Here is a 23,748-nt window from a genome sequence, read left to right as displayed (position 1 = left end):
GAAAGAGAAGAGAAAGAGAAAGAGGAAAGAGAAGAGGAAAGAGGAAAGAGGAAAGAGAAAGAGAAAGAGAGAGAAAGAGAAAGAGGAAAGAGAAGAGAAAGAGAAAGAGAAGAGAAAGAGAAAGAGAAAGAGAAAGAGAAAGAGAAAAGAGAAAGAGAAAGAGAAAGAGACAGAGAAAGAGACAGAGAAAGAGACAGAGAAGAGCCTCATCCGGATGTTTTTATTTAGTAATTCGGATAAATTTCATAAGGGAGTTGGTTAATTTCTGGAATTATCCTGGATAGGAAATATTTTCCTCTGCAAGGCTAGGATTGTGATTGTGTAGTTTTTACGAGGGGTTTAATTTGGTGTGGTATCGCTCATTGTGTACCTGTCCGCCTACAATCGCGTGAGGGATATACAAAAAGTGGGTCAACGAATCAAACAGCTTTTTGTCGATTGTGATGGATTTTTTTGTATTAAAGTAAATGCAGAAATAGCTGCGACTGTATTATTCCTTATCGTTAGCCATTTGGCTGGTGAATTGGTTTGAACAGGTTTCACGTAATGGCGAAGAGGGAGTTGTCGAGGAAAGCAAGATCATATTCTGAGAGATTTTAACATGCCGTACAAACAGGGGATAACGTTCTCTTGGTTTTACAGGAAAGGAGCTGTCTAGCGATTAATAAGGGATTATGTCAATATCGACTTAAACGATGTCATCATGTTTGCGAGGCTTTAGCTGATTAATTTATAGCTATGACCTCAAACTATGCCCTTCACTGCAGAGAATATGGATAAATTGTGTTATTCAGTTGGTTATTTCAGTTTATTTGTTATACTAATTTGCTGGAAATATTTATTTTTTTCTTACTGTTTGGAAAAACAACTGTACTGACCTTTGATCTACCAGTATAAAACGTCAAAGATTATTTTGACTAAGAAACAAACGGACGAGATAATATTTTTCATAAATTATTTATTACATATTCACGTCAATTCCTTGAGAAAAAAAAAGATGATTTCATCATTTTTCTAGAAAATTGTTGATGTTAATATGTAATATTTTCTTTAAATGTACTTTGAATTGTTTATGTCTATGCGACTCGAATATTTCTTGGAATTCAATTTTACTGCATTGTTAGTTCGTGTTGTCGTATTTAAATTTGAATCAGAAAAAACCGATACAAAGAATTTTATAAAAATTATTTTAGCTTAAGTGAAATTGATTAAAAATTTTAAATAAATGACTGTGTGAAAACTCTAATGAACACTTTTATAGCAAGATGTTCAGGCATAATTAAAAGTAATATGTATTTAAAGAAACCTAATTTTCTAGAAGATGCAATGCAACATTGATGAGTATGAAAATCTCGGAAAGTTATATTTCTCACTTCTTTGACCTCTTTTTTATGGTTTTGTTGATAAATTATCTCGATTTAAGGTCTCTATCAATTGAAATTTCGTTTAAAAGTATATTATATTGACGTTTCGACACTCAGTCTTAATCAAAATATTTCTGATGCTTCAAATTATATTATCGGTACTGAATTATCTTAGGATGGACAAAATATTATAATACTCGATAGATCTGCCACTCTGTATAAAAATTTGACGACAAAGTTCGTTCGTACCAAGAAAAAAGATTTCTATAATCAAAGATTTGATCTAAGGCTCATATTCATGCTAATTTCGCGGAAAATTTAAAAATAACTCAAGTAATTTTAAGTGCTCGAAGCTAGTATAAAAACAGTTATTTGCTGATAAGAAAACATTTAAAATACTTTTTGTAATGGATAAGAAAAAACCAAAAGATTAACATTTTAGGTTTTGATATTGAAATAAAGGGTGGTGCGTTATTTATGGCCAAGAGTTTATTTTATATAAATTGAAAAATATCATTTCCATAACACACGGTGACATTGTTAAATAAATTGAGTTGCTGTTGATTTCAGAGCAATAATATATTTATTTACAATTATCTAATTTAATAATTTTAACAGTTGCACGAAATATAGTGTGTTTGCCATGGCCCCGAAACTTTTCAACGACCAAACCCGGATTGAGCTAGATCACTTATCAGTTGATTGCGTATCCTCACACAGAACGTGATCTACAAGAACATTCGATTTTTATTACTTTTTTTTGCGTTAATTCTTCCCTGATATTTATCTAGTTGTATAATAGATTCTAGACGTTTAATGATTGTTATTGACGCATATTTTTCACTAAATTTTAATACTGAAATGAAGAAAAGTATAAAACCGCAAACCTGAGTAACTTATCACTTAAGCTGCTCATCAGAATAGCCATTTAAAGACAAATTAAGACCCGATACTTCATTTCTTCTTGAGTTTTCAATGAGACTGCTAAAACTAGGTAATTAATTAATTATTTATTTACAATTTCATCACAGATTGAAGTGATTATATAAAGAATAAAATAGCCATTTTTTCATTACAATTTTTTTCTGTAAGGATTATAATTTTTTAGGAAGGGTGCAAATTAGTTAAGGATAATTTATGGGTAGTACATATGGGAACAAACAGAATTATGTATTATTTTTGTTTAAATTTAATCAATCTTGTACTCGAATCATTGAAGCATCTGATCCGCACAAAATCATTTTTTTTTTCGTTTTTAAAGGGCTGCAAATGGAAAATTAGAATAAAGGTATTTACTGCTTGATATATTCCAAAGCTTTTCTCAGAAGTATGAGTTTTCCGACATTACGTTTTGTTTATTAGCTTTTTTGGGGGATGCAAATTATTCAATAGCATTATTCCGATAGTACAAATAAATATTAAGCCAAGCATGTGCGATTTTAATATAAAATCAGTCATTATTCTGTCAGGGTCTTTCCGATGTCTCTCAAGGTAGAAAGGTTCTTATCATATGACTACGACCCAATTAACTTAACAGTTTCCGAACAGGTGAGTTTCTGAACATTCAGATCAAGACATATTTGTATCACAACATAATGCAGAGCAAGAGAATAAGCCGAGCAATCAAATTAAGAGTCTACAAGATTGCAATAAAACCAGTAGTTACATACGTCGCTGAATCTCGAGACTAACAAGTATGGATAAAGAACAACTAAGAATATATGAGAGAATTCAAGGACCAGTGAAAGTTGGAAATAATGACTATATTAATACTTATGAACATTAAGAATATATTAGAAAATGAGGATCTAGTGAATGGGAGAACGGTAGGGTACAAGAAAAATTACAGAATCAAATTGTTGTACAAGATATGCAAAGTCTAAGAATACGACGAATAAACAGATACAGGACAAAAGAAAGAAATAGAAAAGAACAGTCGATGCTTCAAAAGCATAATTAAGTTGTGATAAAATGTGGGCTGACAACCAGTTTATTGCTATTTGTATTCTATCGACAAAGATAGTTGCCGCCCGATTAGACAAGTTTTTCTATAATCAATACTAAAAAAATATGACGGAGACACAACCGTATGCCGTTTAATGACGCCGTTTATAATTTAATGTAATGGAAACTATGAAAGAAATAGTGGATAGATCTATTTATTTGGTAACCATCGAACTGTGTTCTAGAGATTTCTGGAAAAAATTGGTCAGACTTTTCGATATTTTCTGTATTTTTACCACAATCTGTTGATTGGTGCAATCTTTTTTACAGAATGGGCAGCTTCACTTCAGCACCGAGGGTCCTAAATGCAGATATTCTCGATGACGATGTTAATCTTCCCAAAAATATTAGTAGATCAGAGCTGATTCAACATTGCCAACGGCAACCTAAAATACATCCTATGGTGAAGAGAGCGTTCCGGAAAGCTAGAAATTCGTCTGATACAAATTGTGGGGTTAAAGTTAAGAAGTTAAATGCGGTATCCAGAGGTAAATAATTAGATCGATTAATTATGTGATGAAATTTGATCCGAAATGCCAAAATAACAAAATTATTACGTATATTTATTATCGCTTTCAAAATAGGCTCCTTTCGAGCACACCAACGCTTAATTCAATTTTCCATACAGTGGTTGTTGTAAGCCTCGGCTGGGATGATCTTCAGTACATTTACTTTCGATGGCGTGTTTTCCGAAGTAGATTTTTGCGTTTTTAATAGAAGAAAAAATCGCAAGAAGCCAAATCGAATACGGTGGCTGAGCGATGACTCTCGTTTCTTGTTTGTCGTTTCCGAAAAATCAAACACAATCATGGAAAAATGTTGTGGCCCATTATAGTGGAGAAAAATCTATGTGTTGTCTCCCTGCAAATCCGATCATTTACGACCAATTGTTTCATGTAGATGCCGCAAAACGTCCAAGTAGTACTTATTGACCATATTGGAACAAATTCATGATGTATCACCTCGATTTTCGATCGACTTCAACGTGTTTTTTTGTAGAAAGCTCAGCTACGCTGTGTGTTTCTTTTGAGACCTCTACTCGACTTTGTTTATGCAAAAGATTCAAGTCTTATGATTCAATTCAAGTATTGATACTTACCCACCCAAAACATTAACCAAAATACGAGGATGGTTCGAATATAAACCGGAATTTTGCTATAAAAACGTTTATTATTAAGTTAAAGTTTTTCTAGATAGTCACCGTTACACTCTACACACTTTTGCTACATTTCCGGAATCTTTCGAATGCCTTTTTCGTGAAAATCTCTCTGCTTGTCACGTAACCATGGCGACAAATCGGGACTATAAGGTGGGTGTTCTTTAGGAGGTTACTATAATACTGCGCGTTCCCAGTTTGTTCGTTCCCCGCTGACAGTGTAATCTTCGCTTTAACTGGCTCGCCTTCGACTTTCTTCCTTAGCTATATAGACTCGCGTTTACTCTCCGAGATATATTGTTGTTTTATCCAAATCTCGTCTGTGTTGAATATTTGGTGCAACACATTTTCTCCTTCCTTTTCATACCGCTACAAGAGATGCCTGCAAACTTCTCAGCGTGTGAATTTCTGCCCAAAATTTAGCAGTTTTAGCACCCATCTGGTTGACATTTTGCAGTAACCGAACCGTTCATAAAATATTTGCTTAATACTGCGCTGGTCTCGCAAAATAAGTTAAAGGGCATTCAAAGTTCAGAGACAAAACGAATTTAAATACTGTATACATTCATATTTTGTTAGGTGACGGACGAAGAAAAATATTTAAACAATCATTTAATTCAGTTATACAAATAACAATAAATATTTTCATCTTTACAGCATGCAGTGAATATACTTCAGGTCCACATAATATTAGAGTCTTACAATGGAACATTCTATCTCAAGGTGAGTGTTTTGCAAGAAATATTACAATCACAGTTTTATTTCAATAAATTGTTTTCTTTACTTGTTAAATAAACCTAAAATAAATTGCTTAGAAAAATTCTTTTATAACAACTTATCTAAAAAGCAAAATTTAACTATCTCAACAATTTGTCGGTTCTACAACACTCACATTACAGTTTAGATTAAATTTTTTACGAAAATGGATCTTCTATTGAATTTACATAGTGTAAGCAGTTTTTTGAACGGCCTTTTAGATATATTATAGATGTTATAGATGTTATAATTCATCGCTCTATTTTCGTAAAATGAGACACACTTGTTTTATTTTACTAAGAATCCTAACCCGGAGTCAAAATTGGTAGAACTAGTTTGGATTTTACGATTCTTGAGGCTATATAATTGAGTTAGAGTTAAGATATCATTGTCATTATCTGTAGAAAGTATAATTTATTTTCGAAACTTCTCTTTTGTTACATAAAATATCACTACTCTAAAGTATTTTATAAATAGCAGTTTAATCCCGGAAATTTTGATTTTGCTAAAGTTAATTTTGTCACATAACTTCTTGGCCTGTAGCTTATTTATTTTGCTCTACTCTATTTCTATTTTTTGTCTTCCACCCTATATTTCTAGTTCTTTTTAGTTCATCTATATTTCTCTATATTGCTTTTTGCCTAAATCTCTTTTCTTGTAAGTCTGTTAATTCCCATTTTGCAAATGTGTCCATACTTTTTTTCTTTATTTTTCTCATTATTGTTTTTGTAACAATTTCATTTCTATTTATCGTACTTTGTTTTTCCGCTATTATTTTTAGGTGTTTTATGTTCATCTTGACTTTATCCTTCTTAGTGAATGTCTATAATTTTCATTTCCATATTTTTTTAAGTATAGTTATTGTATTGTATATTCACTTCCATGTCTATAGCTCTATAACCTAGATAGTTTTGTTTAGTGTGTAATAAAAATCTTTTCTCTTTATTTGTTTTTTCTTTCTCTATACTTTAGACTTTTGTCAATATAGTTATTAGATGGTACTGCCTGCCGTGTGGGGAGATGCCTATGGATATTGATCTTAAACTTCTGTAAGTTGTAGTGTTTGGGAAAGACGTGCCTTGGTAGCTGATTCCACAGGCTTAAACCTCTCCAAAGAAAGAAGTCCCGATAAATTGACATACTGGGCGTCTGCAGGCGAACTCGCTGTGCATGAGCTAGGTCTTGCAAAAAATGCTCTAGGCGGGACTTTTCTTCTATGCTCTAAGCTGTCCAAGTTTCAAGTAAACTCTGCATCGCCTTTAAGTCGAATTGCTCTCCTCTGTATTGAGCGAGCATCTTAGGTTATGTTTGGGAGCCTATTTCCAAATGGGTGAACCATACTCCAACTCCGACTCTAGGCATTGAAGCTGATTAGAAACTGTTGCGTTGTTGAACATTTACAATTTTCATTTAGCTTGGTGAGTCGGTGCTGTACGGAAAATATGGCATAACAGTCCACCTTTCTTTAAAATCTCCTGTGTTTAACAAGCAACGTGGGATGGGGCCATGGTCGTGAACAAGTATGGCTATCTTCGTCAGTCGTCATTTCCGGCGATTCTGGATTATCAGTCGCCCACTGCGCTTGCATCAGTTTCTTTAGTGGCGATGAACCGGAGTGTGTGTAATGAAATGTTTCATCTCTTGTAACGATAGAGTCCAACAACTTCTCCTTGATACTTGCGAGGATAGTCAATGAGTTGCTTCCTGTGTTAGTCAGTCATCAGCCGGGTCCCAACGAGCACTCACCCTGCTATAACCCAACGTTTATGTTAATATCCTTTAAATTGCGCCATGTAAAGCTTCAGGAAAGCGTTCAACGACATCTTCTGGAAAATCGCGATCTTCCGTTCTTTATCCGTGCAATCCTCGTCAAAACCCTGCGTCAATTCAGGAGATAATAAACGGATATGTACTGTTCAACATAAACCATAGTTTTTTTTCCAGCTTTGGGTCAAATGAACGACAACTTTTCCAAATGCCCCGATGAAGCTTTGGAATGGAATTCAAGAAGATATTTGATAATCGAAGAGCTAGTCGAATATTGCCCAGATATAATTTGTTTACAGGTAGGTATAGATGAATTTTGAAGTCCATTTCACGACTATTGGTAAATAAATGTAATAAATAGTATGAATGAGTCGCTTAGTAGCTCTCAATATTTTAAGTTCCAATCTCCCAATCTGCATGCTTGAGTGGCAGAAATTCCAGAAATGTTGAAGAAAATCCACAAAGTGGTACTGGATGATCATCAACTGAAGGTACAAGAACTAGCAGACATTTCGAAAAGTGCGGTACATCGCGTATTAATTCAAAATTTGGACATTGGAAAGCTGTGCGCAAGATGGGTGCCACGTTTGCTCACAATGGAACAAAAACAGCGTCGTGAAGATGTTTCTATCTAGTGTTTCACAGAAATAATGGAAAATTTTTGCGCCGTTTCATAACCACAATTCATCACTTCATAACCGACACAAAAGAAAAATCAAAACAATGAATTGGAAAGAAGGCAAAGACCGTTCCATCTGCAGGCAAGATCATGACGTCGGTTTTTTGGGGTATCAAACTTGTTGAACATCACTGGGACAAGTATATTGAGCTAAAACGGTACGGAACACACTGTTTACACTACCACTACACTAACACTTATAATTAAATTATTTATTTTCAGTATCTGAAAACGATAACTTGGTTATTGAAACGCGCGTCTGAAAGTCTAATTGTGAGAGTTGGTGTAGTGGTAATGTGTTCAATATGAATATTATCAACGGCTCCAGAAATTCCAGCTTGAAGCTAATAGGAGATTACGTTGAAAACTAAATATATTTTTTCAGGCTTGCCCTCCTCAGTGTTGGCAACTATAATTTGAACGAAAACTAACGATTGATTGTACCTTAATAAAATTAATATTTTTTTTGTGTAGGAAGTGGATCATTTCAATTTTTTGAGCCATATCTTAGAGACCCAAGGTTACACTGGATTGTTCTTCCCGAAGCCTGATTCTCCTTGTATATATATCGATGGAAATAATGGCCCCGACGGCTGTGCAATTTTTTATAGAAAAGATAAATTCGATTTAATGAAAGTGGAAACGAAAATTCTTGAAATTTGGAAAGTACATAGCAATCAGGTAGATTTTATTTTATAACTTTTTGATGTTAATGAGTAGAACTTCCATGATAAACTTGAGATAAAAATTTTTTTTATGAAGTCCTTATTTAACTTGGACACAAACCCGATCAAAGTATTTTTATATAATAATATGATTGATCTTCTTTTCAGGTGGCGTTATTATCTGTTCTAAAAATTAAAGAAACTGGACAGGAAATTTGCGTTACGACAACCCATTTGAAAGCGAAGAAAGGTGCTTTACTATCGACGCTTCGAAACGAACAGGGAAAAGATCTTCTACAATTTGTTCAATCTAACTGCGGAGACCTTCCATTAATCCTGTGCGGAGATTTTAATGCCGAACCCAACGAACCTATCTATACAACAGTTTTAGAAAATTCCTTGAATCTTGGTAGTGCTTACGCTGACTGTGATACCGATCCTAACTTAAATTCCGCCGAAAGAGAACCTTCGTATACAACTTGGAAAATAAGGGGAGAAGGAGAAGTTTGTCACACTATAGATTACGTATTTTATAGTACAAATAAACTTGAACTGGAAGCGGTGTTAGATTTTCCAACTGGAGAGGAAATTGGGGAAAATAGGGTACCTAGTTTGGCTTATCCTTCGGATCACTTTTCTTTAGTTTGTGATTTTAAGATTGGAAATAGTTAATAACTTTTATTTATTAGTAGGTTTATAAGTTATATGATAAAAATTTTATTTTATATTAAAATGAAATGAATTGGGTATTATTCTAAATTATTCAAATTCCATGTCATATCATCCATGTTTTCCAGATTATTTATTGGTTCATCACTTTTCCCTTTAGTTGAATCTCCTGTACTTGATTCGATAACCTAGAATAAATTGCGCCAGCTGGGAAGAAATTGCGCAGATCTTAAAACTCTTCCTACGTAGCTCATATTTATATTCAGGCATAGTTATATGAAGAACTTGAACAAGTATTAAATAACATACAAGAAGAAGAAGAAGGATGCTCTCATAGTATTGTTTTGGCCAACACACGTTTCATAAAAAGCTCTCAGAACCATAACAAATACATACACCAAACCATACTCTACACATACTTGAACGTAATATGTTACCTCCATCTTTTGAGGTCTCATACTTTCGGCAGTCTCCAAATATAGTAATAATTGTGATAACATTGGAGCTATAAGACTATTTTCAAGAAGAAACTCCTAAACACAATCAGAGTATTTGACCATATGAATTTCCACAATGTTATTACCATCTCATGACATAGCAAATAACGAAATTGATGATGTCCTGATAGAAAAGAAACGAATAAAAAGGTAACAAATATTCGAAGTTAAGGAATAACGACCAATTTCTAGTAATTACAAAACTGGAGACGATAAACTGCCTAGAATTAAACAAGATAATATAAAATTGAAAAAAATATATAGAGAGAACTAAATACGAGATCCAGAGTAGAATGAATGGAGGCTGAATGGTCACAGATAGAAATTTTAATGATTGATTCAAAAGGTAGTACTAAGGGGTTCGATGAAAAATGGGAGCTCTGGAACAAAATAATAAAATGAGGCGAAAAGTATTGAAAGAAAATAGAAAGGAATAAAATAAAGCGAGAAAAGAAGTTAAGCAGATATGCAGAAAGATCGACATACATAATTCACTTTGGAAGGGATTTATCGAAAATTGAAGAAGTGAAATATTTTTATCAGAAAACGAAAAGGAGGTAAAGGATAAAGCCGGAAAGCACCTTGGTTTCTTAAAAGCAAAGAGATATATCTACTAGGAGATAGAGAAGGGGAAATAAATGGATTCACACAGTATGTTAAATATTCACTGAATGGAAATGAGGAAGGACTAAACGGTAATGAATTGGAGGGAGGAATGAATGAAGAGGAAGATCTAGTCATAACGGTACCAACAACAATATTCCAAGAGACATTTTTAAATATGAAGGAGAATAATTAACTGAAAAAATATGGCTCTTGTTGAGGAAGAATGCAACAACTACCGTGAATTAGTAATTTTGGATGAAAAATACAAAGTTCTGTCAAAAACATTTGAAAAAACAAATAACTCAAAAAATGGAGATCGACAATAGACCAAATTTTCGAGTCTGAAAGAAAATGGCTTGGAAGCAAATCCATCAGCCACATAATTTTCTAATGATTCTATTAATAAATTAATTTCAATATCTTTGGTGAAATTAAGGGCGTGAGCCAATTCGGGATTTTGATACCCGCCATGAAATTTTGACTTTTGTTACAATGTACCAACTCGTTATTGTGATTGTCATGAAGATTAGACAACAAGATGCAGCTCGGTATTTTAATTATGAAATGAAAAATAAAAATAAAATAAAATATATTTACAGTATATTTTTTTTATTATATTATAAGCACGAGTTGTTCCTCCATTTTATCAAATGGATTTCCAACGTACTTCGGTAAGTAACACCAATCGTTGTAAGTCTTCATCATTTTGTTAACTGCTTTAATTACACTTTGGATCGCACTTACTTCTGGTATAATTTTTTAAAGATGGCTTATTAACTCCCGATGTTATCCGAATAAGTCAGGAGTTCCATCTGTTGCCACCGAAATAATGTTTGTGAATTGAATCAATTTTTTCTAAAAAAAATCACTCAGAATAGGATTCGACCCGTTGTACTTCTTCTTAAAGTATTAATCTGCCTATATTTATAGGAAAAGTCAAGTAAATATTTTAGTTCTTCACTATCGAAACCAAAGAAATTTTCATGGACCCCCGCTTACGATTATGGACCCCCGTGGACCCTTTGTGGTCCACTTAGACCACTTTGAGAATCACGGATCCAAATATAGGTGATCTGTGGAGTGTGGAGTATATAAAATGAGTGGTTTGTGGTTCACATCCAATTAATTATTTAATTTACAAAGTTAACGCATTCTCATAATGAAACAATTTTAAAAATGAAAAGTAGAATTAGTTGATTGCTTAGCTCTGTTATTGTTCAAAATTAACAAGTAATTTAATCAATCAACTACCATAGAAAACAACCAATAACATTAATGGGTTAATAAATAGTATTTTTCAATAAAAGGACCTAGTAGTAATTGATTAGATATAGACATGTTCTTACAAAACATTGTTTTGTTCTGTTTAATTGTACAAATTTCTACAAAAATACATTTGGTAGACGTTGAATTACGTGCATTTTTCGAAAAAATGGCAAGTTGTGAATCTGTTACTGTGCCGACTTGCCTTTTGAATCTAGATACCAGAGAGAATATTAGACCAGTTATTAGTTGGTACATTTCTCAACATAAATGCGCAATATTACCATACATCGATAACATCAACATATACGAAAAATTCAAAATACAGAGAGTGATTATTTTTGTAGCAAATTATCCCCAAATATACGACGAGAGTGTCAAAATAGCGGAAAGTGTGTTATATAAAGTGGACATGGAAATATCTTTTGTTATATGCGAAAGAGTAATTAACAAAAAGTTTTTAAATCGATTACTGCCACATATTTGGTCGAAACATATATCTAAGTTCATCGTAGTTTTCGTTCATAATAAGTTACAGGTATATACGTATAACCCTTTCAAAGATAATTCAATTGTGAGAATCAAACATTTCGGAGAACGTTGTCAAAAACTTTTTGAAGATAAAACAAAGAATATGTACGGATATCCGATAAGAGTATTATTTTTCAAACGACCACCCTATGCTTATTTAAATAAATATAACGTTTGGGCTGGTGAGGATGTTGCCATTTTGAATCTAATATCGAAACAACAAAATTCTACTACCACCATTCTAAATACAGATGGAACTCTTACAGAATCAGATGTTGGAAAATACCTATATTATAATAAAATTGATTTATTCATGGTAAGGGTATTTGAGGTAAGTGAAAGGGTAAATTAAATGTGATTTCACACAAATTTTCTAACAATATAATCATCTTTGGTAATCAAAATTTTACCACCTATAGTAGGGTACTACAAATGTATAGAGTGACTCATATTTTTAAAGGACGGATGTAAATTGGTAGCCAAAGTGTTTTCCTTGAAGATTTTAAAGAATATCAAATTGGAACGTATGTAAGAATACAAAGTTTTCATGTTAGTATAGTTCTTCCAGTTTCATAAATACGCACGGCATTTATAACTAATTAAGAAATGAAAAATATTGTTTACTCCCCGTGTAAAATTCGGTAAATATCTAAAAAACCTTCAGTCCCCCTGGACTCATCATCTCCTCTGTTTAGCATCGAATTGAAAACATAAATGCATTTCTATAGGCCGAATCTGTCGGAGGGCGTATGGACATAATTTATTCGAAATATTCCTGCTAGACAGTCTGCGTTAAGCAGTGGCGTGGCTTGTTGAGATTTATATAATTCATAAATTTCTTTAAATAAATAAAAATATAGCGTTCTTTAGACCATTAGCGGATGAAGGAAAGGCAATGAAATTGCACAGTGTAGTGAGAATAAAAACAGGTATGAATTTAATAATGAAGATTTAGATGTACAAATACAGCAAGTTATTTTAAATATATTCGAAAGTTTAAAAATGAAAATATTCAGCAATCTGAGAATGCAGTCATAATAAGAATTGCTGAATTAACTAGAGTAAATAAATTTTTCATTTATCGAATAGTCGAGGGGTTGCTCTGGATCATTCACAAACATGTGAAGAAAAACTGAAATCAGTTGACAAAGCTATTCAAGAGGGTGTAAATTATCCTGAATACAATTATACCAGTTTAGAAGAATTGCGTCAAGTTTTGTCAGCATGTTTAAACACAAAAAACTGAATGGATGGCAATAACCGCCAAGGATCGGTCGATAGCGACAAGATTATTTGCGTCAGATAAAAGACTACCGAAGTTCTAATAGACGAATGGGGTACAAAAAGGGCTCAGTTCACGTCTGGTACCTTGTTTAAACCAAACGCCCTTACAGGTATATACATTTTACTCGTCTATTTACGTTTTATATTTTAATATTCAGTTGTAGCAAGTTAACGAGGTATAATAATGATTTTTTGCCAAGTTCCAAGTAGGACTATAATTAAGTGCATCGGTCTAAATAACGGCGTATAATGCCGTCCAAATAATAATTATTCGATTGCTTTTTAACGAATACTTTCTTGCTATGATATACAAATTTCCAAAAGTATTTATAATAATGTTAAATTCATAAAATGAGGTATCTACGCCTATGGCAGATCAAACAATAAGTGTCGGGAAGGGTTTTTATAATCTGAAATTGATATTTGAAGAACTTAACCTAACGTAACTATTACCATTATATAAATGTTGCTCTTAAATAATAATTAGTCAAAATAACGTGCATTATTTATTTATGTATATTGTCCCAATATACCTAAAGGGATTAAATGAGCCCTTAAATTCCGACAACCGACAAGTAGGTCTCTTAGCGACGAATTTACCTTGTTTAACATATGGCAAAAGTTACGAAATAAGTAATAGACAGAAAAAATATTACATATTATGTCTTCCAATTAATGTTATAAAAAAAATTAAAAGGACCAAATAAATTTGAATACTTTTGTATGCATTATCCCACTTATTATCTTTGATAAGATTTGAACAAGAATAATTCGCATTACTAAAGCTTGGTTTATGCAGCCAAAATTGAAACTTTCTTGGTGGTAAATTTTTGGTTGATGCAGTAAATTAAGGATAATTATTAATTACTGGTAAACCAATAGAAATGAACCCTCTATGATTATGATTAAAGAGTGAGCTAACGTATTCTGTGCTCATAATTTCACAAAATTGAGGAGGTGAACTAAGAAGTTAAAAGTTGCTAACTCTTAGTTTGTATGTATGTATATTTAGATTTGGGGTCGTAGGTCAATAGATAAGTTGGGATTTCAGCTAATATCCCAGGATAATAGGCAGTTGGCTGATGGCATGCCTATTCTCCCTGAGTATTACCTAAATGCCGGACAGTAGATTATTCGTCGAAAAATGACCAAGCGTTTATCTATTCTCCTGGGACTTTATCTCAAATTCGGATAACAGACTACTGGGTTTACAGAATAAGATAAAAAATATAGGATAAAAGAAGTCTTATTTATTTATTTTTTGCGTATCAATCAATCATTTGTTGCAACACGTGGAGACTTGGTGACATTGTGACTTACATTTTATTTTATTTTTAAAACAAGAACACCGGTTTGTTCCACATTGTTTATTTGCGGGCTTGCATCCGCATTTTTTAAACCCTTGTCCTCCCGAGACTGACTGCATAGAAGATGCTTCTCGTAATGATATTAATTTTTCTCTATCGACATCTGCTTTCCTTATATCGCTCCGAGGAAACCAATCATTGTTTATTCCATCTTTCGTCCCGACCTGATAAACACCATGCCGTGTGTCAATAATTGCGCTGATAATTAAAGGTAAATCAAGCTGTCCTCGATCGACTGGTGGATTTAATAGTGTTATACAATCACCAATGGACAGAAGTGAAAACTTTTTTCCGAAAAGTTTTACATTTTTTCAGCTGGCTTCTTTTGCCTTTCAAAACAATCATTCTGGTTGTCAAAGAGCTTTTTTCCTCGAAGGCATAATAAGCAGATCAACTTTTTTCGTAGATAGATCCAACTCTACACACTTGTCGTGCATTTTCATATTACAACTACTACAGTAAATAGTATCATCAATATTCAGTTCGGATTCGCAAACACCACACCATATATATCGCAATCAGATCTGCCTCGAAAATATCCGAGCTAGACATAGCCACCTCTGGAGTCTTTCTTCTTTTTAAAGGTGAATTACTTTCATCTTTCTGAGGCGTACCATCGTTTGATTGCTTTGAACTACTTTCCATCGTACACGGGTTCTTGTTCTGAATTCAAATTTATTTCTTGAGACACACCACTATCCAAATTTGTCACTGCTTCTGACGTTTCTTCCATGCAAGTATTGTTTAACTGTGAAATTGCTTGTTCTGAACCTTCTTCTGTTTCTAGATTGTTTCTGTTTCAGATAAAGAAAAATTTTTTATACCCCCTTTCTTGCTGCAGTTCTGGAGAACACAGTGTTTACAGCTGATCTGTTAATTTCATTCCTCTTAAAAAGTCACACTTTGACAGAATGTGGATAGGGGTTTCGTATTATGTGTAACAAAATCTGTAAGCCGCAGTATCTGCCAAGTTTAGCGTCTTCAGGTGTTTGTTAAGGCGATAGTGCCCCGATGTAACTCCTATTAGTATTCTTAGATTATTCTCACTTAGGTTGATACATTCAGCACATCTTCCCTGGTTATAGTTTTCCAGAAAAGTCTTTGCCTGTCTCAGCCTCTGTAGGTTGTCCCAATAATTGGTTTTGTTTCTTTTCCAGTGCTTTTTCTATTTTTCTGTAGCTTATACCACAGAAGATTCGGGTCCCATGAAGGGCTTGACTGCTTAGCTATCGGACAGGATGATGATCTCCTGTTTGCGATAGTTCCTCCATGGATTGACCTTGACACACTTTTTAATTTCATGAATTTCTCCTTGAAAAATGCTTGGTGTGTTGCCCAGACTTTCAGAATGTTTGGTTCTGGGCCCGTACACTCCTCTTTTAGTTCTGTACGCTGTTTTAGATCCGTCCGTATACCATTTAATGACATTTCTGTTGGGACATGTCTTAGGATATGATTCCGTTTCTGAACATTTTAAGTGATGTTTTTTCTAAACACGTTTTCTAGTAGATACTATGTGGAGATTTGGATCTCTTAGTTTAATTTTGGCTCCTAACGCAATATACGCAATTTTTGTTTACTTTCAATTATCATATAGGTCCAATTTTAGTTTTCAGTCATCAATCGATTAAAAAACAATTGACTTTGTTTTCTTTGGACAGATTGTGGAGAAGCCAAACACTTGCTTTGCTTATTTTTCAGAGCTGTTGCTAATATTCTTAGATGATCGACCAAAATTTGTTAAGAGTATTTGAGAGATCCTCGATTGTATGACATGGGTCACTGAATAAGGCTGTTGGGTTTCCTGATAGATAGGAAGCAAAGAGATCTAGAATGTTACATTAATTGAATTTCCTATGGTTATAAAGTCTCTCTGTAGATTATCACAGTAAGCGATTGTCTTTTATAGTTTCGCCATCTAATCTAGGAAATAGAATAAAATTCCAATATGTTTGTTGCAAACAACTTGTTGCTGAAGGCTCTTCTAATTTTAAATGGTAATTTGTATAGTATCCATTACAGTAATGGAACTTTTAGGGATAAGATTTTGAATTTAATCATAATTATTACTGGTCATTGTACTTGAACTGTCACTATTGTTTAAGTAACGCATTTGAATATTTCTTTGAGAATAACACACAATTTGGAATTTCATTTTGACGTAGCTAAAAAGCAGAGATATATAAATTTTTGAAATTGACACATTTATGATTGAACTACATTTTAGATCACCAACCATCTATGTCAAAATGGTATTCGGATGGTAAAAGCTTGTTTTAATTTTCAAAATAATTTCGGTACGGAAGTTTATGGATGTTATTAGCTTTGTTCCCGGTAGATAATTTGGACTCATCCCGAATATATTTTGAATATCTTCTGGACGTGTCAAATGCGCATGCTTTGTTCAGAATATGTTCTGAACTTACATACTTACATGAACCATTTATGAATATCTAAAATTATAATTTATTTTTGATATTTGTGAGTATAAAGTCAACGACCACGTTTTTTGAACACAATTCCGTAGAAAACCACATAATTTAGAGGTTATTTCGTAATAAATATCACAAAAAGGATAAATGCACACAAAATCCATTCCCACGTCCGAGGTTACATTGGACGAGTTCGGAATTAGAAATCTGTGCGGGTGTTAAATCCTGAACATATTTGATTAGCTAGCTGTGTCTTGATTATAATTTTACGTGTTATTCTTTCTTTCAGTGTTTCTATTGGGAAAATTCCTCTTCATCTTATCCATATGGTATCGAGGATGAAGTAGTTTTAGTACCTAAACCGAAAGGACGACCTTTATATCAACAATTTTTCAAAATATTCTCAAAAGAAGTTATTATTATCGATATTTTATTGATGTTAATTGTATCTTTATTAACGTATGCGAGGCAAACACGACAAAATCGAATGGATATTGTGAAATATATTTTGAACGGTTCCTTGATCCTGGTTAACGCACCGATACCTGGCTTCAACAAAATTAACGACAAAATCAAATATCTCATTATTTTATGGATATTTGGTGTGGTAGTTATAAATACGCAATTTAATTGCTCTTTAACGAGTATGTTGGTGATGAATAGAACAGAAGGAACGATAAAAACTTTAGAAGAATTGAGAGAAAGCAACTTTAAAATTTCTATTAATGATTATTTTCTCAAAAACGGATATGTGCCGGATTCGTTAGGATTGAAAGATAAGTTGCTTCCTGTTATTCAAACCGAAATAGAAATATTTGATTCATCACGCTATGACGATTTGGCTTTTGTAATTCGAAGGGACATTGCCGAATATTTTATTAATAATTATAAATTCAATAAAGGTGATACTAGATATGATATACTGAAAGAATCTTTAATTCCAGGTTATAATGTGTATGTTTTTCAAAAAAACTCACCTTATATTAGCAAATTTAATAAGTATTTGTTAAGATTGAAACAATTCGGATTCAATTTTAAAGATAAGAAATTTAAAATCAAAGTTACACCCGATAAAACAAGAATTCTAACTTTCTCTCATTTAATTGGTGTACTTATGATTTATACGTTTGGAATGTGCGTGGCATCATTAGTATTCCTTGGAGAACTATTATGGAAGAAATATAACAAATAATTTCTTATAAAACTATAATAGATTTTGATTAAGTTGAGAATTATTGTATGCACTGGTGATGTGATTCGTACTTTTTGTCGTAGAGAAAATATAGTATATTACTTGACAGGAATAGATTTTTTTTTTCACCACACCCTCATTACAGAATATATTCTCTGTCTCTTTCTATTATTCTGTTAGGGATGTACCATAGAGTGGCTGTTATGGTCCTTAACAGTATTTTTTTAAAGTTCTGTAGGATCTCTAAGTTCCAGGTTACTGATTAACCTCAATAGCAAGTCCATAGGGGGTTTAATACAGTTTTGTATATGGGGGGCTTAGTTCCGAGTAATAAACGTGATTGTCTGCTAATCATCCGGTACACTTGTTGCAATTTGAGCCCAAACACTTTTCTCTTGGTGAATATACGCCAAGGGTCTTGACAAAGGGGGTATCATTCGTATTAGGACAAGTCCTCCCCCAAAGACATGGAATCTTAAGCCTTTTACCCACAAAATATAACTACTCGAGAGTAGGACTTTGAATGCCGAGATGCCACTGAGTCCCGTAGAGGGACCAGAGGTGGGCAAGTGAATCGAAAATCGATTCTTTGGCATTGTTCATCTAAAAGAGCGCTCTTTCGAACGATTCCAAAAGAGCTGCGACTCTTTTTGATACCATACTTAGTATTGTTTTATTTCCAACGCCTCGGCTGAATAAAAATTTGGTATTCTAAATTTTTTAACATGATTAATAATTGAAACATTCGGTATAGTTACAATATTATAAAGAAAAATTTAAAACTGACAGAAAATATCGAAATCAACCTTAAGAAAATTAATTAATATTTTGAAGAAAATATGTTACAGAATGTTATTCCATTACCATTGGGCAAAAAAGTTTTAGAAATAAATTTTCAGCAATTCAAGCTGCATACACGAACTAAAGATGATAATTTATATGTTTTCTGCAATTACGAAATCCGGAAATAGTTATTTGTATGCCAAGGACTGAAAGTGCTACTTTGTTGGACGAATCTGACGAAGAACCAAAACTTTTTCTTTCAATTACACTGAGGATTGAAAATAAATGATAGAGAACTATAAACATTTTATTTATTGAACAATATAATGTACTTAATGATATTTGCAATGTTTTCTTTTTCATCATCATTCATTATTATTCATTAATTTAGACAAAACTTCGGATAAAACAAGTAATTTCAGAAAATTGAAAATTTAAGGTTATGCAAAATCATCGAAGTGAAACTGTCAACTGTCAACAGAGTCACATTTGAGGTAGTTCAAGTTTTCTACTCCAGAGCGTACCGAAAGTGTTTTGTTGTCACTTTCACTACATGGAACACTCAAAACGCAACTTTCGTTATGTAAATGAATACAGAACAAACAATTTTCAGATAGCGTCTTCTAAAAACATTTTTTTCGAACCACCCCAATACATAGCGCTGTTTTGAGTTGAGAATGTTTTATTTCTTATCATTATTACTATTATTATTATATTATTATAGTTAAAATGATATTTTCTAATGCAACTTATAGTCCAATATTTTGTTTATTGTAAATCTCACCCGAATTAAAATAGATTCCTTATATCCATTCGATGTTACGTCGTTGATTGTAATTGAGTTTTGCAAATGTTGCAAAAGCGCCTTGAGTGTAAAACTTCTCAAAATTAATTATTCAAAATTACCATTCCTGACAAATTAAGAAGAGTAGGTAATTGAAATTAGCTACGAAATTAATATAATTTTTGAAGTGCCCGTAAGGTAAAAGCATTATACTTTTTGGTCCCGTGTCAGAACAAGATGCGTGTTAGGGCTCGCCACAACTTCTCTTCATCCCCGTTTCCACCCCTTTCGTGGACCAATATACCTCTGGGGGATTAATTCTTGTTATTAACAATTCATCGCTGTTGGGGAGGATGGGATTCTATTGAATTATGTGAACTTTTGTTTTCGATACTTCCAGAAAATATAATAAGGGTGTGAACAAACACAAAAAAAAAACTTTCAATAGGTTGAAAAGCTGAATGCGTGCATCGAGCGAACGTGAGTTGAAAAAAACTCCGACTGCGTGCTATAAATTGTTGCAAGAGGGCTAACGGTGACAATTCTCTATCTCGTGCGCCTGTTTTTGAGTGGTGTAAGTGGTTTAATGACGGCCAAAGGAGCACTGAAGATGACCAGCGCCCAGATCGACCTGTGACTGTTTCAGCTCCGGAAACAGTGACCAAAATCAACCAAATTGTGCGTGAAAATCGTCGAATGAGCATCCGGATGATTGCCGAGGCTGTAAACGCCGATAAAGAAAAGATTAGAAAAATTTTACACGAGGAATTACACATGATAAAAGTCTGTAAAAGTTGGTGCCAAAAAATGTGACTCCTCACCAAAAGTTCCTCCGTCAACGGGTCTGCTCAGATTTCCTTGAAAGGTTAGAAAAATATCTGCTTTGAAAGGGACCCGATTTGAGTCGATGGAAGCGGTAAAGCAAAAAACAGCAGAGCTGCTAAAGGCACTCACCAAAGAAGACTAACCAGCACTGCTTGGATCAATGGAAAAAACGTATGGAAAGGTGTGTGGCGAGGGGAGGGGGATATATTGGAGAGGAGGATTCGAATGTGGGATAATTTTTATAAAAAAACCCTTTTTCGTAATCAGTCTTGTTATTTAATAGCCAGAACTCGTATTATACACTTAACTAGGTAAACTCGACATACTCTACAGATAGTTCTGGGAATTTTTAACTGGTTTTGTGAAAAACATGAAGGGATGTTCAATGCTTATCTAATATTTTATTTAATGTTCACCATCCAGAGACTCAGAGACTCCAGAGTAAAATCGTGAATATATTATTAGTGCGCCGATATATTATATCTATTAATATTCTTGCTTCTTCGATATTATTGTTTTGTAATTTTTGTTTTTAAATAAATTTCTTACAATGAATGTGATATCTAGTTTTAGAAGGAAACCTTTATTAATATTAGGTGAACACCGTTACCGAATTGGACGTTAAACTGAAGAGTTTATTTATTAGAGGTGTATTTAGGAAAGAAGATGCAAGTGTAAAGGTTCACTGAAAACAATTGCAATCAAATCCGATGTACTACAAGCAACGCCTCATCAGTGTATTCCAGATGTATCTAACCTAACCTAACCTAACCTAACCTAAGGGTCACTCGGAATAATTTTTTCCACTAATTTAATATTCTCTGGAGTCTTAGGACCTTCCCCACGTGGGTCATCTTCTAATGATTTTCGTCCCTAATTCTTGAAAATGATGGACACAAGTCACTGTAAATAAAACTTGACTGTGTTTAGGATCTATTATAATGAAATGGATCGAGGCAGCAACTTGAAATTTGTGTAAAGCTTTTTGAGATTTGTCTCTGATGCGCGCATAAAAATTTGCTATATTTTTATTAAATTTTTGGAATTCACGAAAAATTTCAGTATATCTTTATAAAAGGCATAGTATGCCTAAAGTCCACCATTTTTTAATTATTTCACATTTTCGAAATTTTTTGACACATGCAGCCCTCCACTAAAAAAATTATATTTCTAAGTTTAAGTTAGTCAGGTCTAATATTTTTGAGATTTGTACAAATAACACTTACAGCTTTCAAAATCAGTGAAAACTTTGACAAATTTATATAGGGTATTCAGAAAATCTAAAAACTTAATTTTTTCAAATAGCAGCCCCCATTTTTCTCTTTACCATTGGACTCTATGCTTTAAATTAAGGGGACTTTGTTAGTAAATTTATATATCTTAAGTTAACGGTTTTTATAGAAACTTGAAAAAACTGAAATTTTCATGTTTTTTAATTGTCACCTGCCGATGGCGAACTAAGAATAATAAAAGTTAACGTATCAAAAATTAAAATACTTTAGTCGATTAGAAAATATTTAAAAACACTACTAAGAGGAGAAGAACCAAACAAAAAATTAAACTAAAGTAAAAGTTCGAAATGGTTATTCCCAACTTCCAAACATTCATGGATTCTTCTTAAAAGCCCGTGCTGAGTGGCATTTCGAATTTCTTGCGGTGAAAGAGTTCGAAATGCATTACGAACTCTTTTCCGACAGTCTTCTTTTATAGTTAGCGGCGAAGCATACACGATATCTTTTATACGACCCCAAAGAAAATCTTATGGGGTGATATCCGGTGAACAAGGAGGCCATAAGTCTGTAAAAAGTTGTTTACAAGCGCACTACCGTGTGGCGGGGCTCCGTCGTGCTGATATCACAGCTGATTCCAATTCAGATTAAGTGGGTGTAAATAATTTTCTAATATTTATAGATATCTGTTACCTGAAATAAACAAAAACTTGAAGTAAAATTCACCCTCAAATTTTCGTCATAAAAATGTACCACCAGCATACTGACATTTCTATCGCAGCAAAAAAATTTAAATTCCAGTACCCTTGAAACTGTTTTTCACGCAAAATGTGAGAATTAGTATCACTCCAATAATGGAAGTTATGTCGGTTAAATATTCCATTTTTCTGAATTTTAGACCCATCCGTTCAAATTAAGTTTTGTAAAAAATTTTCGTCTTCCTGAGTTTTAATTAATATAAACTCAGGGAAAGCAATTCTTCTTTGATCGTCACCTGGCTTTAAATTTTGTACCAACGAGTGTGAATATAGATAGAACTTGTGTTTTTTAAGAATCCTGTGAATACTTATCTCTGATATTCCCAAATTTTTTTCCGCATCGGTTAATGAATTGCTTCATTGCCTTCAACAGGTTTCATTTTGCTGCACGGTGCAACAAACTGACCGTGGGTTTTACAATTATGAATAAGCCGCGTAAGTGAATCAGGGGTGAGTCGTGGTCTATCCGGATTTCGCAAACGGAAAGTATCGCAGGCTCGTTTAATAACCCTATCGCATGCCCCGTATATTACCAGCAAATTGAAATATTCTTTATTAATAAATCCCAAACGGGACATGATGAACACTTTTGCAACGCTTAACGTCAAGCTGTTTTCATTGTTTGTTTATTTGTTTTTAAATGAAATTAAAAACCATGAAGATTTCAGTTTTTCAAGTTTCTACAAAAACCGTTAATTTGAGATATATGAATTTACTAACTAAGTTCCCTTAATTGAAAGCATAGAATCCAATGGTAAAGAGGAAAATGGGGGTTGTCATTTGAAAAAATTAAGTTTTCGAAGTTTTTAGATAGCGAAATTCGGCACCATTTTCTGAACACCCTATAAATATTTTTGTCAAGGTTTTTACAGATTTTGAAAGCTGTAAGTGTTATTTACCCAAATCCCAAAAATATTAGACCTAACTCACTTAAACTTAGAAATATAATTTTTTTAAGTGAAAGGCTGTCTCATATAAAGTTATATTGAAATTTGACGTAAATTTAATAGAAACCATAGCACTCCGTTTAAAATAACGAAGTTTCAGTTCACTTCTGGAAGTTTCAGAAAACTGAAACGAGCATTTCGGAAAACCCATGCAAGCAAATTTTCAGAACACTAGTCCCAGTACTTTCAC

General features: G+C 33.2%; 2 protein-coding genes across 6 annotated transcripts in view; both read left to right on the top strand.

The window, feature by feature from the left end:
• Positions 1-9,956, top strand: part of LOC130896303 (nocturnin) — a 30,889-nt gene extending 20,933 nt beyond the window's left edge. For all 5 annotated transcript variants that reach the window (XM_057804303.1, XM_057804305.1, XM_057804300.1 and 2 more), the window contains 5 exons: positions 3,639-3,856; positions 5,182-5,247; positions 7,225-7,346; positions 8,201-8,407; positions 8,560-9,956. In XM_057804303.1, coding sequence (XP_057660286.1) covers positions 3,639-3,856; positions 5,182-5,247; positions 7,225-7,346; positions 8,201-8,407; positions 8,560-9,063 — 1,117 coding nt within the window. In that variant the 3' untranslated portion in view covers positions 9,064-9,956. The remainder of the gene's footprint in view (positions 1-3,638; positions 3,857-5,181; positions 5,248-7,224; positions 7,347-8,200; positions 8,408-8,559) is intronic.
• Positions 9,957-11,595: 1,639 nt separating this feature from the next.
• On the top strand, positions 11,596-18,232 carry LOC130896866 (uncharacterized). Its single transcript, XM_057805230.1, has 2 exons — positions 11,596-12,288; positions 17,330-18,232. The coding sequence occupies exons 1-2, from the start codon at positions 11,596-11,598 to the stop codon at positions 18,230-18,232; spliced, it is 1,596 nt and encodes a 531-aa protein (XP_057661213.1).
• Positions 18,233-23,748: the final 5,516 nt, after the last annotated feature.

The sequence above is a fragment of the Diorhabda carinulata genome, chromosome 7 (assembly GCF_026250575.1).
Source record: "Diorhabda carinulata isolate Delta chromosome 7, icDioCari1.1, whole genome shotgun sequence".
NCBI lineage: Eukaryota > Metazoa > Arthropoda > Insecta > Coleoptera > Chrysomelidae > Diorhabda > Diorhabda carinulata.
Note: the sequence above shows the minus strand (reverse complement) of the source record. Positions and strands in the feature narration are given on the sequence as shown.

Excerpts from the sequence above, each read along its gene's own strand:
- LOC130896866 (XM_057805230.1), top strand. The coding sequence starts at position 11,596 with ATGGCAAGTTGTGAATCTGTTACTGTGCCGACTTGCCTTTTGAATCTA. Across the intron at positions 12,289-17,329 it reads TCATGGTAAGGGTATTTGAG|TGTTTCTATTGGGAAAATTC; the intron begins GTAAGTGAAAGG and ends TCTTTCTTTCAG.